General features: G+C 34.0%; 1 protein-coding gene across 11 annotated transcripts in view; it reads left to right on the top strand.

The window, feature by feature from the left end:
- TMEM135 (transmembrane protein 135) overlaps window positions 1–14,365 on the top strand; it is a 364,077-nt gene that overhangs the window by 166,113 nt on the left and 183,599 nt on the right. For all 11 annotated transcript variants that reach the window (XR_006194180.1, XM_042907390.1, XM_042907389.1 and 8 more), the window contains one exon: window positions 6,636–6,682. Coding sequence is in view for 10 of the 11 variants with exons in the window: in XM_042907390.1 (XP_042763324.1) it covers window positions 6,636–6,682 (47 nt within the window). In the remaining variant the exon portion in view is untranslated. The remainder of the gene's footprint in view (window positions 1–6,635; window positions 6,683–14,365) is intronic.

The raw sequence follows: 14,365 nt of genomic DNA, 5'->3' as shown, positions 1-14,365 counted from the left end.
CAGAATTACTGGGCATGCAATAAGAAGAAACGAAATTTAACCTGTAATGAGAAGATAAATCTGTCAATTAATACCAAACCCAAATGGCAAAGCTGTTGGAGTTAGCAGGCAAGGACATTAAAAAGAGTTGTTATATCTGAATTCCATAGTTGCAGAAAGTTAGAGACATGGAAAATAGGGGAAAAAATATAAATCAAACTTATAGAGATAATTACAATGCATCAGATGGAAAATTTACTGAATGGCGTCGACATTCATTGCAGGAGAAAATATTAGTAAATTGAAGACATAACAGTAGAAACAACCCAAAATGAAACACAGAGTAAAGAGAATTTTTTTACAAAGTAAAGAGAACATTACTTGTAGGACAACTTCGGGAGACCTACTGTATGTTAATTAGAGCTCCTAAAGGTCAAAAGGAGGGAAGAAAAAACAGTTGATGTAATTATGGCTAAAACATTTTCAAATTTGGTGAAAATTATAAACCCACAGGTTCAAGAAATTTAATGAAGCCCTAGTACAAGAAACATGAAGAAGACTACTCCAAGGCACATGGTAATCAAATTGGAAGAAGATATTAGAGTGACATTTGTTGAGCCAGCTACTGAAATGAAACCATCTATCAACCTAGAAGTCTACACCCTGCAAAAATATCTTTCAAAACAAAGGAATTATTTTTAGATCTACATTTCTGAAGAAAAGGGTTAAAATATAGCCATTTTATAACATAGGTTAAAGTATGATAGATGACAAGAGTAGCACAAAGGTCAGGAGAAGAGAAATGGAAGAATACTATTGTAAAGTTCTGCATTATATATTAAGTGGTATAATATCCCTTGAATGGAGACTGCATCAGTTTAAAGATCTACACTGTAAACCCTAAAACAAACACTAAAATAAGCCAACAAAAGAGAAAAATTGGAGTCCTTTAAATAATCCAGAAAAGGTAGAAAGGAGGAAAAAGGAAACAAATGAGAAACAATAGAAAAATAAATACCAAGATGATAGATTTAATTCTCGACTTACCAGTAGTCATGTTAAACACTCTGTGCCAATGAAGAGATGGAGAATTTTCAGATAGAATAGAGGGAACAAGAAACAACAAGATGTCTATGCACAATGAACTTTTAATATAAAGACTCCATCAGTTAAAAGTAAAAATATGGATAATAGTATTAAAAGAAATCTGGAGTTACTGTCAGATAAAATAGATTTCAGAGCAAAGGAATATTATCAGAGATAAGGTAATTTCATCATGATAAAGTAGACATAATGCTAAACATTTATGTTCCTAAAAACAGCTTCAGAATACACTGAGGAAAAAGTGATAGAATTGCAAGGAGAGATTGTGGAGACAACTTCACAATTACAGCAGGACATTTTGATAACTTCTCTCAATGATTGAACAAGTAGACAAATCATTAAGGATACAGAAGATTTTTTAAAAATATAATTTATTTTCAAATTGGCTTCTATACAACACCCAGTGCTCATCCCAAGTGCCCTCCTCAATGCCCATCACCCACTTTTCCCTCTCCCTCACCCCCCATCAACCCTCTGTTTGTTCTCTGTATTTAAGGGTCTCTTATGGTTTGCCTCCCTCCCTCTCTATTTGTAACTTTTTTCCCCCTCCCTTCCCCCATGGTCTTCTGTTAAGTTTCTCAAGATCCACATATAAGTGAAAACATACGGTATTTGTCTTTCTCTGACTGACTTATTTTACTTAGCATAATACCCTCCAGTTCCATCCACATTGCTGCAGATGGCATGATTTCATTCTTTCTCATTGCCAAGTAGTATTCCATTGTTTATATAAACCACATCTTCCTTATCCATTCATCAGTTGATGGACATTTAGGCTCTTCCCATAATTTGGCTATTGTTGAAAGTGCTGCTATAAACATTGGGGTACAAGTGCCCCTATGCATCAGCACTCCTGTATCCCTTGGGTAAATTCCTAGCAGTGCTATTGCTGGGTCATAGGGTCATAGGGTCAAATGGTCATATTTTTAATTTTTTGAGGAACCTCCACACTGTTTTCCAGAGCAGCTGCACTGGTTTGCATTCCCACCAACAGTGCAAGAGGGTTCCCGTTTCTCCACATCTTCACCAGCATCTATAATCTCCTCATTTGTTCATTTTAGCCACTCTGACCGGTGTGAGGTGGTATCTGAGTGTGTCTTTGATTTGTATTTCCCTGATTAAGAGTGACGTTGAGCATCATTTCATGTGTCTGTTGGCCATCTGGTTGTCTTTGGCAAAGTGTCCATTTCTTCTGCCCATTTCTTCACTGGATTATTTGTTTTTCAGGTGCGGAGTTTGGTTAGTTCTTTATAAATTTTGGATACTAGCCCTTTATCCAATAAGGATACAGAAGATTTAAACTACACTATCAACCAGCTTGACCTAATTGATACTCTCTTCCCAGCAAAAGTAGAATGCACATTCTTTTCAAATGCACATGGTTGGAGGGGCACCTGGCTGGCTCTGTCTGAGGAACATGTGACTCTTGATTTCAGCATTGGGAGTTCAAGCCCCATGTTGGGTATAGAGATCACTAAAGAAGAAAATAAACTTTAAAAAAATAAATAAAATACACATGGGTACTTACCAAATATATGGAACATATTCTGATGTGTTCTGGAACACAAAATAAGTCCTGATAAATTTGGAAATAATCAAGTCATATAAAGTACTTTCTGACCATAATAGAATCAAGTAAGTCATTAACAACAGAAAAGTCACTGAAAATCCCCAAATATTTGGAAACTAACATACTTCTAATTAAGTCATGGATTACAGCAGTAAGCAAAAGCAGAATTAGAAAGTATTCTGAATTGGGGTGCCTGGGTGGCTCAGTCGGTTGAGCTCTTGATTTCATCTCAGGTTATGATCTTACAGTTTGTGAGATTGAGTCCTGCATCAGGCTCTGTACTGACAGCATGGAGCCTGTTTGGGATTCTCTCTTTCCCTCTCTCCCCACCCCTTGCAAATAAATAAGTTAATAGATAAATACATTAAAAGAAGTATTCTAAATAAACAAAAATGAATAACAAACTTATCAAAATTATCAGAATACATGTACAACAGGTATTTTGGCATTATATACTGATATTAAAAAAGAAAAAAATTTAGATCAATGGCCTAAATTTCTGTCTTTAAGAAAATAGGAAAACAAAAGCAAATGAAATCTAAAGCAAACAGAAAAAGGAACTAATAAAGATCAAATTGAAGTCAATGAAATAGAAAACAGAAAAACATCAGAGAAGATTAATTAAACCAAAAGTTTGTTCTTTGATAAAATCAATGCAGTTACTATAGACTGATCAAGAAAATAAGATACAAACTACAAATACTGGGAATGAAAGAGGTGACATTACTATAGATTCTACAGATATGAAGATGATAATAAGGGAATGAGGTTAAGAACTTTTTGGATGTGATGGATGTGTTTGTTATCTTGATTATGATGATGATTTTATAGGTATATATACCTATGTCAAGACTTACAAAATTGTGTACTTTAAATATGTTAATTTTACTTCAGTAAAGGTATTAAAAATTTAACTAGCCACATGTGAACAGCAGCTACAGATTTGGACAATGGAGCAGTCATTATCTGTAAGCTTCTTCAGGGTCTAAATTGTATTTAAATATTCTCTGTATAGAGCAGCTCTAGAGTGACTCATTTGACCAATATTTGTTTAACGAAGGAAATGCAAAATACAGCTATTGGGGTAAGCATGGATGTATCACTTAACTTCTCAAGACATTAGTTTCCTGATATGAAAGAAAAAAAACCATAGAGGTTTATCTAAGTTCCTTTTGCCTTCAAATTCTGAATTTTGAAAAACAGAAAATATTCTTCCTTATTTAACTGCAGATTGTCATTTATTTGGAAAAGCATTTTTTTGAAGACACCATGTTTAATAAATTAGCACAATTAATTTAAAAAACTTTGAAAACACTACATCACTAAAAATTAAATCTTTTCTTTAGCACCTTTAATTAACACAGTACTGAATACCTTTCATAATAAAAATCAGAATCTTTCCAGTGGTTCTGTTGATACAGTCCCCTTGCTTACTCCTCATCTCCTCACTCTCTCTACTAAGTCTTGGCTTCCTTGATCACTTTGTATAAAACCACGACCCCTATTCTCCTGCACTTTATTTCCTTATCCTGCTTTGTTTTTCTCCTAAACTGCTATCACTATTTAACATAGTATTTTCTTTTAATATCTTCTTTCACCTGACTAAAAGATAACTTTCATTAGGGTAAGGACTTCGCCCATTTTGTGTACTGTTGTAGGTTCTAGAACAGTTTCTGGAACATAGTAGGCATTCAGTAAATATCTGTTAAATGAATTGATCTATTGTACATTAATATCCTTTAGGTTCCCCCCCCCCCCCCGCTTGTATAGATTTTTATCTCTTGAATCTCTACTGTATAAAAAAGTGAACTCCAATTCTCACTTTATAGACAAGAGATCTATGTCTTAGGGGAAATTATATAAGGCATTGAAAGTGACATACAACTAGACTCAAACCCAGATCTGCTGTATTCCAGAGCTTGAGATCTTTAACATTGTTCTTTTTCCCATTTTCAGGTGTATTATTTGCAAAGATAAATGTTAGTTTAACATGAATATCAATAGGTTTAGAACATTAGGATAGAGCATAGCAACATTTTAAGAGAAAGTGACTAAGGAAATTTTCCTTAGAGAAAGGTGGAGGGTGTGAAAAAGATTTGTGGGACACTTCTAGAGAGGTTTGTGAGTAGGTTTGCAAGGGGGAAAAATGACTAGCTCAGGGAAAGAATGAAACCTTGAACATCTGGGAACTAAGGCTTTGCCCAAAGGGTATAGAATGATAGGGAACTAAAAATTGAGTTTCATGATCTGGGTCATTGGCTGGCCAGTACACAAACTCACTTGAACTTTAATTTTTAATTGGTTTTGGTTAATCAGTAATTGAAAGTTATTCCATACACTTTATGTTATGTTTACAAAAACAGTGATATAAACCTTACGTATCATTGATAGGGTATTTTTTAAGGCAACGGAAAAGAGAAAGAGGAAAGGAAGGAGAGAGGACAGAAGATTTTGTGTGTGTTTATTAGAAAGAGATTTTATATATTTTATATAGAGAAGGAGATTTTATGTGTTTTCTATATAATAATAGAAATATTTGTTTTGTAGTAAATGATACCTATTTTCTTTTGGGTCTCAGGTTTATAGATTTCTAAGCCATTCAGATTATGTTTATAATGCTTATCTTAAGCCAAGGTGGCAAACCTGTCAAACTTAACTGTAATAGCAAAACTACTGTGCTTTTCTTAGTTGACTAGAAATTGTGTTGGAAGTACCAAAACACTATTTTGTCCTATATTCATTTTTGTTGTACTTTGTGGTAAGCCTTTTACAGTTAAAGATTGCTCATTTGTCATTTATCTGTGATGTGAGGCCATTGACAATCATGTTTTAGTTTATACTGTTAACACAAGAACACATTTTTACAACTTGTTTTTCAGTGATTTAAAACACCTTATGGAGATCCACTTTGTTGGCATAACTAAGCTTTTGGTCAGGACTTGGATTCTGGATTCTTTCCACATACACCTTATTATGTTGTGTTTGAGAGGAGCTTTTTAAATTTAGATTTATTGTGTTCGGATGCCTGCTTTTAGAGGAATTTTGTTTTACAGCTAGTCTGTATCCCACAAAGGATGATTATAATTTTAGGAGTTTTTCTTATTGATTAGAATTGGCTGACCACTGAAGCATTTTTTACATTTGAATACAAATCTGGTCATCTTGGTATAATAGTTAATAAGCTTTATGATTTATTTGCTGACTTCATTATATAAATGAACAAATGTCTTTGTTCTTAAGTTACTTATGCTTCTTCAGGGATTCTTACAGATAATTAAAAAAATTCATCGTTCCTCTTGAACCATGTTACCTTTCTACCCAGTCTATGTACACATAATACATGTTGTAATATATATACATATTGTATAATGTGTATAATTTCATTTGTGTGTGTGTGTGTGAACAGACTCATTATTGCCTTAACATGGTTTATTTGAAAGACAGGGAATGTGGTACATGCATGACTAGTTGTGCACATCTTTAAATTGTTTCAGGCACAAGATTTAATAGTGAGAATTTTGCCTTCATAACATACAAATGATGCAATGGCATGGATAGAGCTAGAGAGCATTATGGTAAGCGAAATAAGTCAGTCAGAGAAAGACAAATACCATATAATTTTACTCACATGTGGAATTTAAGAAACAAAACAAAAGAAAAACAACCAAAACAAATGAGTAAAGGAAAACAAGAGAGAGAGGGAGACAAATCAAGAAACAGACTCTTAACTAGAGAGAACAAACTGATGGTTACCAGAGGGGAGGTCGGTGGGGGGATGGGTTAAATAGGTGATGGGGATTAAGGAGGGCACTTGTAAGGAGCGATGGGTGTTGTACGGAAGTGTTGAATTGATTGCTATATTGTACACCTGAAACTAATATAACACTGTATGCTAACTATACTGGAATTAAAATTTGAAAAGAAAGACACACAAATGATGTCAGTGGTCTTTTGCAAGTAATGTATTTTCTCCTTGTTGTAGGTCCTTTTGTTCTGCATCACAGCTGCCATGTACATGTTCTTTTTCAGGTATGTACTGTTATACCTATTTATTTTAATGGAAAAAAATAGTGGTCCTTTGTGGTTTTTTGAATCAGCCATATAACTAAAGTTGTTCCCTAAATAATTGTTTCTCACAAGTGGCATGAGTTGTATTTTTTTTTCTTTCCTCTAGAATAGAGATAAATCACTGCTTCTTAGTGAATAGAGGGAGGGAAGGAAGATTTGTTTTTGGTTTTTTTTTGCACTTTCTACTTATAGGTTCATCTTGGGAAGCTGAATATGTAAATTAATAGTCTCAAATTCTGACAAGTGAATTTTTGTTTTTTCTGGACCTGATTTTAGATATTCTTCACTCTCCTTGTAAAACAGTCAGCATTTTAGATTTAGATGAGAGAAAAGTGATGGTAGAGCTTAATCTAAATTTTCTGTGGGGATAAACTAGCATATTCGTCATAGTCTTTAAAGTATTGAGTTAGTCCATAATGTCGGAGTTATATTTCTCATTCACACTGAAACTGTGAGGCCTGTGGAGGAGTGTTAGGATGGCTCAGGATTTCAAGGCCAATAAAAAGGATACCATCGCTGTATAACCATAGCAGTGCAGGGATGGGATTTTTCACTGGGAAGAGTCCACTCCTTCATAACCTTTCTGTCAGTGATACCAGTAATTTCCATTTATCTCACTCTTATTACACTAATTTGAAGACACTTTTTCATGATTTTTCTGGATATAGGAAGAATTCAATCACAGCAGGAAGGACCAAACTTTTAAAATTAAAATTTGTATTTGATTAACAAAGGCAGTTACATGTTTTAATAAGATATATTTTGTAGATACCTTTAAATAAGACAATTTAACCATACCAGAATTTTAAAACAATTTTCTTCCAGAACACCCTAATAAATATTTGATAAGCACAATGATATGATTTTAACTTATTATCACTTTATCAGCTATTTTACATGCATTATAAAGTGATACTGCTGCTGTTACTCTTGTAAAGGGACAGCCAGGCCCATAGAAGGGAAAAAAAATGGATCAAATTTCAGGCTAGGGTGGCTTGATTTGCAAAGGATTGGTAATGAGTGCATAGTATTTTTTGTTGGTTATTAGTGACTGAAAAATCATTGCAGCTCTCTAGAGGTCTTTGTGAAATTGTTTGAACTGTTAGGGGCGAGGTAGAGGTGTTAAGGACAAAGACTGTATCATTGCATCAATTTTCCAAAACTTCATATTGTATTCAGATTATTAGTAGGACAATATTGCAAAAAGTTCACATGGTTGATCTTTATGTTCATCTAGTCTGAAGATAAAGCATACTTAGTGGGGAAAATATAAAAAAGCTGAAAACGTAGAAACCTTTCTTTTGTTGACATCCATAGGAGGAAAGTACAATATCAAGTAAATTTTCCTTTTGTGATAATTCCTAAAAGAACATAGTTAAATGCAACAATCCTTCCCAATATGACATCTAAGGATAGCATATTTGATCATCATTTATCATTTCTTAGTCATTAGTTTTGAGGTTTAAAAACAAGTCATATGTTGAATATAGTGATAATACCCAAACTTTAGCATGGTCCTAGGAAATTGTGCTTGAAAATTGCTGCCATCAACGTAGTATTTTTGGTGTAGAAAGAAAATCAGCCCTATAAATATGTATTTTGGTGTAGAGCTATGAAACCTTTTCCTGTTTCAGTCACAAAGTCTAGGTTAAAAACAACAATTTAAAATACTTTCCAGAAGGCTCAATACAAGGTTTTAGTGCCAAGATAAACATTTTCCGTTTTCTGAGGAAAGGGGTTGTTTTCTCCTAAAAGAAGCACTATCACCAAATTCCTAGTGTTCTTGGCAGAAGTTAGTTTGAATAACTCAACAAAAGAGCTTTGGCAAATGGCAAAAAAAAAAAACCATTTATAAAGTACTACACTCAAACAAAACACTGCTACATGTTTGGCTGAATTCCGGCATGTGTTTGCAATGAACAAACAATATTGTACATAGGAGTTAGTGAGTCTAATTGCATTAGAATATTCTATTCTTAAAATTCAGGTGTATGGTACGGATATTTGAGGTCACAATTTTCCATTTATTAACAATTTTAATTTTGTGTAAAATTAGATAAATATCAAATGATATTGTTCCTTGACCCCCATTCATAGTAACTTCCTTTGGAAAAGAGAGGATAAGGGAAACATTTTGTTAGAAAGTAATCAACTTGTCTTTTTTTTTTTTTTTTTTTTTTTAATTTTTTTTTTTCAACGTTTTTTATTTATTTTTGGGACAGAGAGAGACAGAGCATGAACGGGGGAGGGGCAGAGAGAGAGGGAGACACACAGAATTGGAAACAGGCTCCAGGCTCCGAGCCATCAGCCCAGAGCCTGACGCGGGGCTCGAACTCACAGACCGCGAGATCGTGACCTGGCTGAAGTCGGACGCTTAACCGACTGCGCCACCCAGGCGCCCCTCAACTTGTCTTTTTATCCTAGCCTCTAAATGGGAAAAAGGGAAATAGAAATAGATTTTTTCTCAATAGAGAGAAAAATGTGCCAGTTTTATTTATTTAGAGAAGGAACTTGAGGAATAGTTCTGTAAGTATTTTCTAAAAATGACATGTAGGATGTGATGGTTATTGTATGAATTTACTTAAAAAACAAACCAGTGTTCTTAGTTTTGAAATTATGGCTATTTAAATGTGTAGTGAAAGTATCTTACTTTTGAATAGCTCTTTTGTGTTTTTTTTAAGAGGTAGTTTTGGTTTTTTTTTTACACGCATTTTCTCATACATGGCGATCTTGATTTTCAGTCTGTGTACCAGAAATCAATTCTGTTAGGAACTGGGGTACAATATTTTGAAGATGTTTTGAAAGAAGTCTCTCTGTACAACCCTAGTGGGCATTCTTCATAATGATTCTGCCTCCTTTGTTCAGTCGTCTTATTATTTTGCATGTTTGTCATAACTTTGCCTCAGAAAAATGCCTATCACTATGAAGCAGAAGTCCTGGTTGAAAACTTGGTAGAATATTTTGTCTCATGTATACCTGTAAAGCCTTTTTTTTTTTTTTTCAATTTACAAACCTGTATTGTGAGCAAAGCAACTTGTTGTTATTTTGTTTTTTTTAAGTCAAGGATTTATTATAGTTGTTGATTCAGGCTTGATTAGGATCTTTCCAATAGTCATGTGGAGAAAAGAAACGAGTTTCTTTGGAATCATTAGCTCTTATTTTTTGTTTTAACTGAAAAGCAAAGGGAAGAATCAACAACAACGCAAAAATCATGCCAAAACTATTACACTTAATCCTGCTCAAAAAAACAATGATGCATGCTACACTTTTAAACAATTTATTTGATTGGTTTCATTTTCAACACTAAATATCTGTGTATGAAGAACACATAGTTTAGAAAAATAAAATGATTCAGCTTCACTTTTCTTTAAAGAATTTAATTTAAAATAGTATCATAAAGCATATTTTGACAACTCTGATCACATCCTAGTGAGTACTTAGTTAGAAATTCTTTTCACCTGTCTTTGCGAAGCAACAAATCCAACAGTTTTTTTAAACGTGTAGATTGAAGGGCTCAGAAGTGTTGTCATAGCAGATAATCTACAGACTGTGTATGACTGATTCACAGTAGACATATCTTAATCTGCTATAAACATTGAAAAGCATTGCATTTTTATTTAGAAACCAACTCAGGGGTGTGTGGGTAGCTCAGTTGATTGAACATCTGACTCTCGGTTTTGGCTCAGGTCATGGTCTCATGGTTTTGTGAATTTGAGCCATCGGGCTCTGCGCTGGTAGTGCGGAGCCTGCTTGGAATTCTCTCTCTCCCCCTCTCTCCCGTCCCCTACCCTGCTTGCACTGTCTGTCTCTCTCAAAATAAATAAAATTAAAAAAAAAAAGAAACCAGCACAAATTAAAGTTTATTGTTTTGTTTTTGAAACGTTATTTAGAAACAGCATTGATGCCTGCCATTTAATGAATTCTAGTCAACTCTCTGTGAAGGTACAAATAATAAACCCTTTCATTAGTCTCAAGATATGGATGTATTTTGTTTTTAGGAAAATGGCATATTTTATTAGCTATCTGCAATTTTTGAGTGAAAGACATTTGTGATTGTTCTTGAAACTATCCTTATGTAAACGTAACCTATTATCTTTGAAGTAACTTTAACAGTAAGTAACGAGTTTTTGATCTGGGTCTTTCAACCATTATTGATTTTAATAAAAGTCCTTTAAATATCAATTAGGTTCTGTTTTTTAAAGTACTGCCCAAAGTACACAAAAATCCATTCTAGGAAATTATGTATTGCATTTGAACTTTACAGTTTGACTGTAGAGTTATGAGAGTTTGCCCTGAATAATTACGTTTATATATATTAAAAACATTTTTTAAATGTGTATTTAATTTTGAGGTGGGGGGACAGAGAGAGAGGGGGACAGAAGATCTGAAGTGGCTCTGCACTGACAGCAGAGAGCCCTGTGCAGGGCTTGAACTCACAAACCGTGAGATCATGACCTGAGCTGAAACCAAAGTTGCACGCTTAACTGACTGAGCCATCCAGGCACCCCTAGATTTATATTTTGAAGAGATTTCTTACAGCAAAGCAGAGAGTGAATTGGAGGCTTGGAGGGAGCATAATGACAGGTAATGGTAGGATACTCTTGCAGTTATTCTAGAAAGAAAGGGTGGGTCATGACTGAAGGTTATTGTGGTAATGACATGGTGAAGAGTGGTTGTATCTAAGATATGAGGATTGATGCTTGGATGATGAAGAGTGAAACACTGGAAATTAGCAAATGAGAAAATGTGTGGAAATTGAGTACAGTTTTTTTTAAATTCTGAGATTGGAGTGTGTTTTAAGATATTTGCATAGAGAAATATAGATACCATTTGGGTATTTGGAGATCAGGAGATAAACAGAGGCTATTCTGGAATGTCACACCAACTGGTTGACTACAGACAAATTATACAGCTTTTGTATACTTAGTTTTTTCTTTATTAAAAAGTGTAAATTATATGGACCTCACTGGTAGGGTTCTGGTGATTAAATTAGACACAGTGTCTTTCAGACTTTTTTGAATATGACCCAAAATAAGAGCTAAATTGTATGTTGTGAATACACACACACACACACACACACACATAAGTTTTCCAGAATAATACTTAGCCTTACTGCATTGAATACACTTGGATCTTTTTTATTCTAATTTATTTTATTTATTTAAGAAGCTGCATTGAACCATTAATGGGTAACAATAGCAGTGAGAAAACTGCCAAGCTAATACATGTGAGCACCTAGCACCGTGATTATTACTTTAGCAGAAGTAGAGTTCCCAGTCAGCATTATTGTTTTTAAACTATGAAAGAATGTTAGTTAAAATGAAGGATTTCAAGAATGAGGGCATTATTTTTAGTGTTAATACTATAAATATATTCTTTAAGATAAGGGCTAAAAATTGTTTATTTGCTCTAGCAACTTAGTGGGGAGTGGTAAACTGCTGGAGAAGTTTTTCTTGTTGAGTTGGAAGAGTAGATTGTGTTACATGATGTTCACTCTAAATATATATAGTTAGATTTGTCAATTTTTTTTTTTTGAGAAAGTTGGGAAATTTTTTTAAATAAATGCAAAAATGTGAGATGAGGAAGTAGAAATGAGTATAATAAACTCAAGAAGTTTGAGAGGATAAGGCAAGTTGTTACAGGATTAAGGTTTTTCTTTTGGATTCTTTCTTAGTTTATTATTTTTTTAGACAAGAGAGACCAGACCATGGGAAAGTTTCAGTGGGTAAAAGAAAGTTATGCAAGCAGGAGAGATTGACAAGTTGAGGAATGAGAAAGAGGAGAGAAATGGCCTAACATGCAGTGCAGAATGTAAACATAGATAGCTAGATTGTTAAACCTGCTTGTCTGGGAGAGAGCATGTTAAATGACTAGGAGGATACTGACATTCTGTTTGGAAGCCTTGAACATATGGTTTTAAGTGGATGAGGACTGATACATAGGAGAGGTAGTAAATAGAAAAATCTTAGGCCTTTGGCTTCGTAAATTCATTGCCATTCTCCAAAGGTAAATTAACTTGTTAATAAAAATTGACATGGGCTTGGCAAACCAGTATTCCTCAGAAGATATATGCAAGTGAATCAAGGTACTTCCATAATAGGTAACTAAACTAGTGAGCTTACCAAAAATGCAAATTCTGCCCATGCAAAGATAAAATATAGAGATCATTAGGACTGTCGCTTTCCTCAAAGCAAATGGAAAAGGTGAGAAAACATAGGTTCATAAATGTTGTAAATCACTTTCTCTGACAATAGAGAGCTTATTTTCAAGCCATATGACTCTGATCTTTGTTTTTGGGGGGAGAAAATTAGTCTGCCCATGTGGTAAATGTACTCCCATCTGTGGGTGGAAGTTGTGGCAAGTCTATTTTCATTTTTTGCCTGTCAGCCACATGATATACTGTGCCCATATAAAGAAATATACTGTACTCAAATATTTGATGTCTAATATGTTTATTGTTTTTAGTATCAATCAAAGAGAAATACTGTTTGGAGAAATACTGTCAATTTAAAATGCAAATCCTTACAGACCTAAGGGGACACAGTCACAGTAGAAGTGGTCAGTTGTCTTTGCAATTTTATTTTCAAAAGTAAAAATGGCATTTTTAGGGGATTTTCTAAGTGTAAATATCTTATTTATTTTTACTAATGTCAAAGTTCAAGAGGTGGTGATGTCTACACATTACTGAATCAGTGAAAAGTTTATACCATTAACATACTACTGTCATTCACTGCCAGTTGGCTTGTTCTAGTTCTATAGTGGTTCTGAGGTTCCACTGGATATTGGAACCTCTTTGTGAATCAAGATGGCAGTTTCGAGTTATAATAAAGGATAAACCATAAATGGGGCACCTGCGTGGCTCATTTGGTTAAGTGTCTGAGTTCGGCTCAGGTCATGATCTCACGGTTCATGAATTAGAGCCCCGCATTGGACTCTGTGCTGACCCTGTGGAGTGTGCTTCGGATTCTCTGTTTCTCTCTCTCTCTGCCCTACCCCTCGTTCTCTCTCAAAAATAAATAAACATTAAAAAGGATAAACCATAAGTATGTTATTATTTTTTTTTTTTACTAATAGCCTGATTTACACTTCTGACCTAAAACCCTTTTAACCTCTGTTTAGCATTGTTCAGCTAAATCAAGTTGGCAGTATATAGTTGAATTTATTTTTTAATGAATCTGTAAGATATGATCTAGCTAGAATTTAATAGTAGTAATAGCTGTGTCATGAGCAAAAAGTCTTTTGTTCCATGTTCTACAGTTGTATTTATTTTATTGAGAAAAGAATAATTATTCTTATAAATAATTCTTCTTAAGTTAGGAGAAATGAAAATGTTTTGTTTTGGAAATGATGATAGAAGATTTGAGAAAAGCATTTTTCAATAAACATTTTTGTTTTGAGCAATAAGGAATTCTTCCTGGGTATAAGAATCTGTTCCCTTTACAGAAGTATGAGCAAATCAAATGTGCACAGGGAAGAGAAATAATATGATAGATTTTTAACAATAGTGGCGAATTCTTGAAATAATTTAAATACTTTTTTTTCCCTGATAATGTCAGTAATAGTTTATTAGCATCGGTGGTTATTACTGGATGTGGTTTGGGTAGAAGGGTACTCAGGAAATGTTTTAATAAATGATACTGAATT

The sequence above is a fragment of the Panthera leo genome, chromosome D1, assembly GCF_018350215.1.
Source record: "Panthera leo isolate Ple1 chromosome D1, P.leo_Ple1_pat1.1, whole genome shotgun sequence".
NCBI classification, from domain to species: domain Eukaryota; kingdom Metazoa; phylum Chordata; class Mammalia; order Carnivora; family Felidae; genus Panthera; species Panthera leo.
This window is presented reverse-complemented; position numbering and strand designations above follow the sequence as displayed.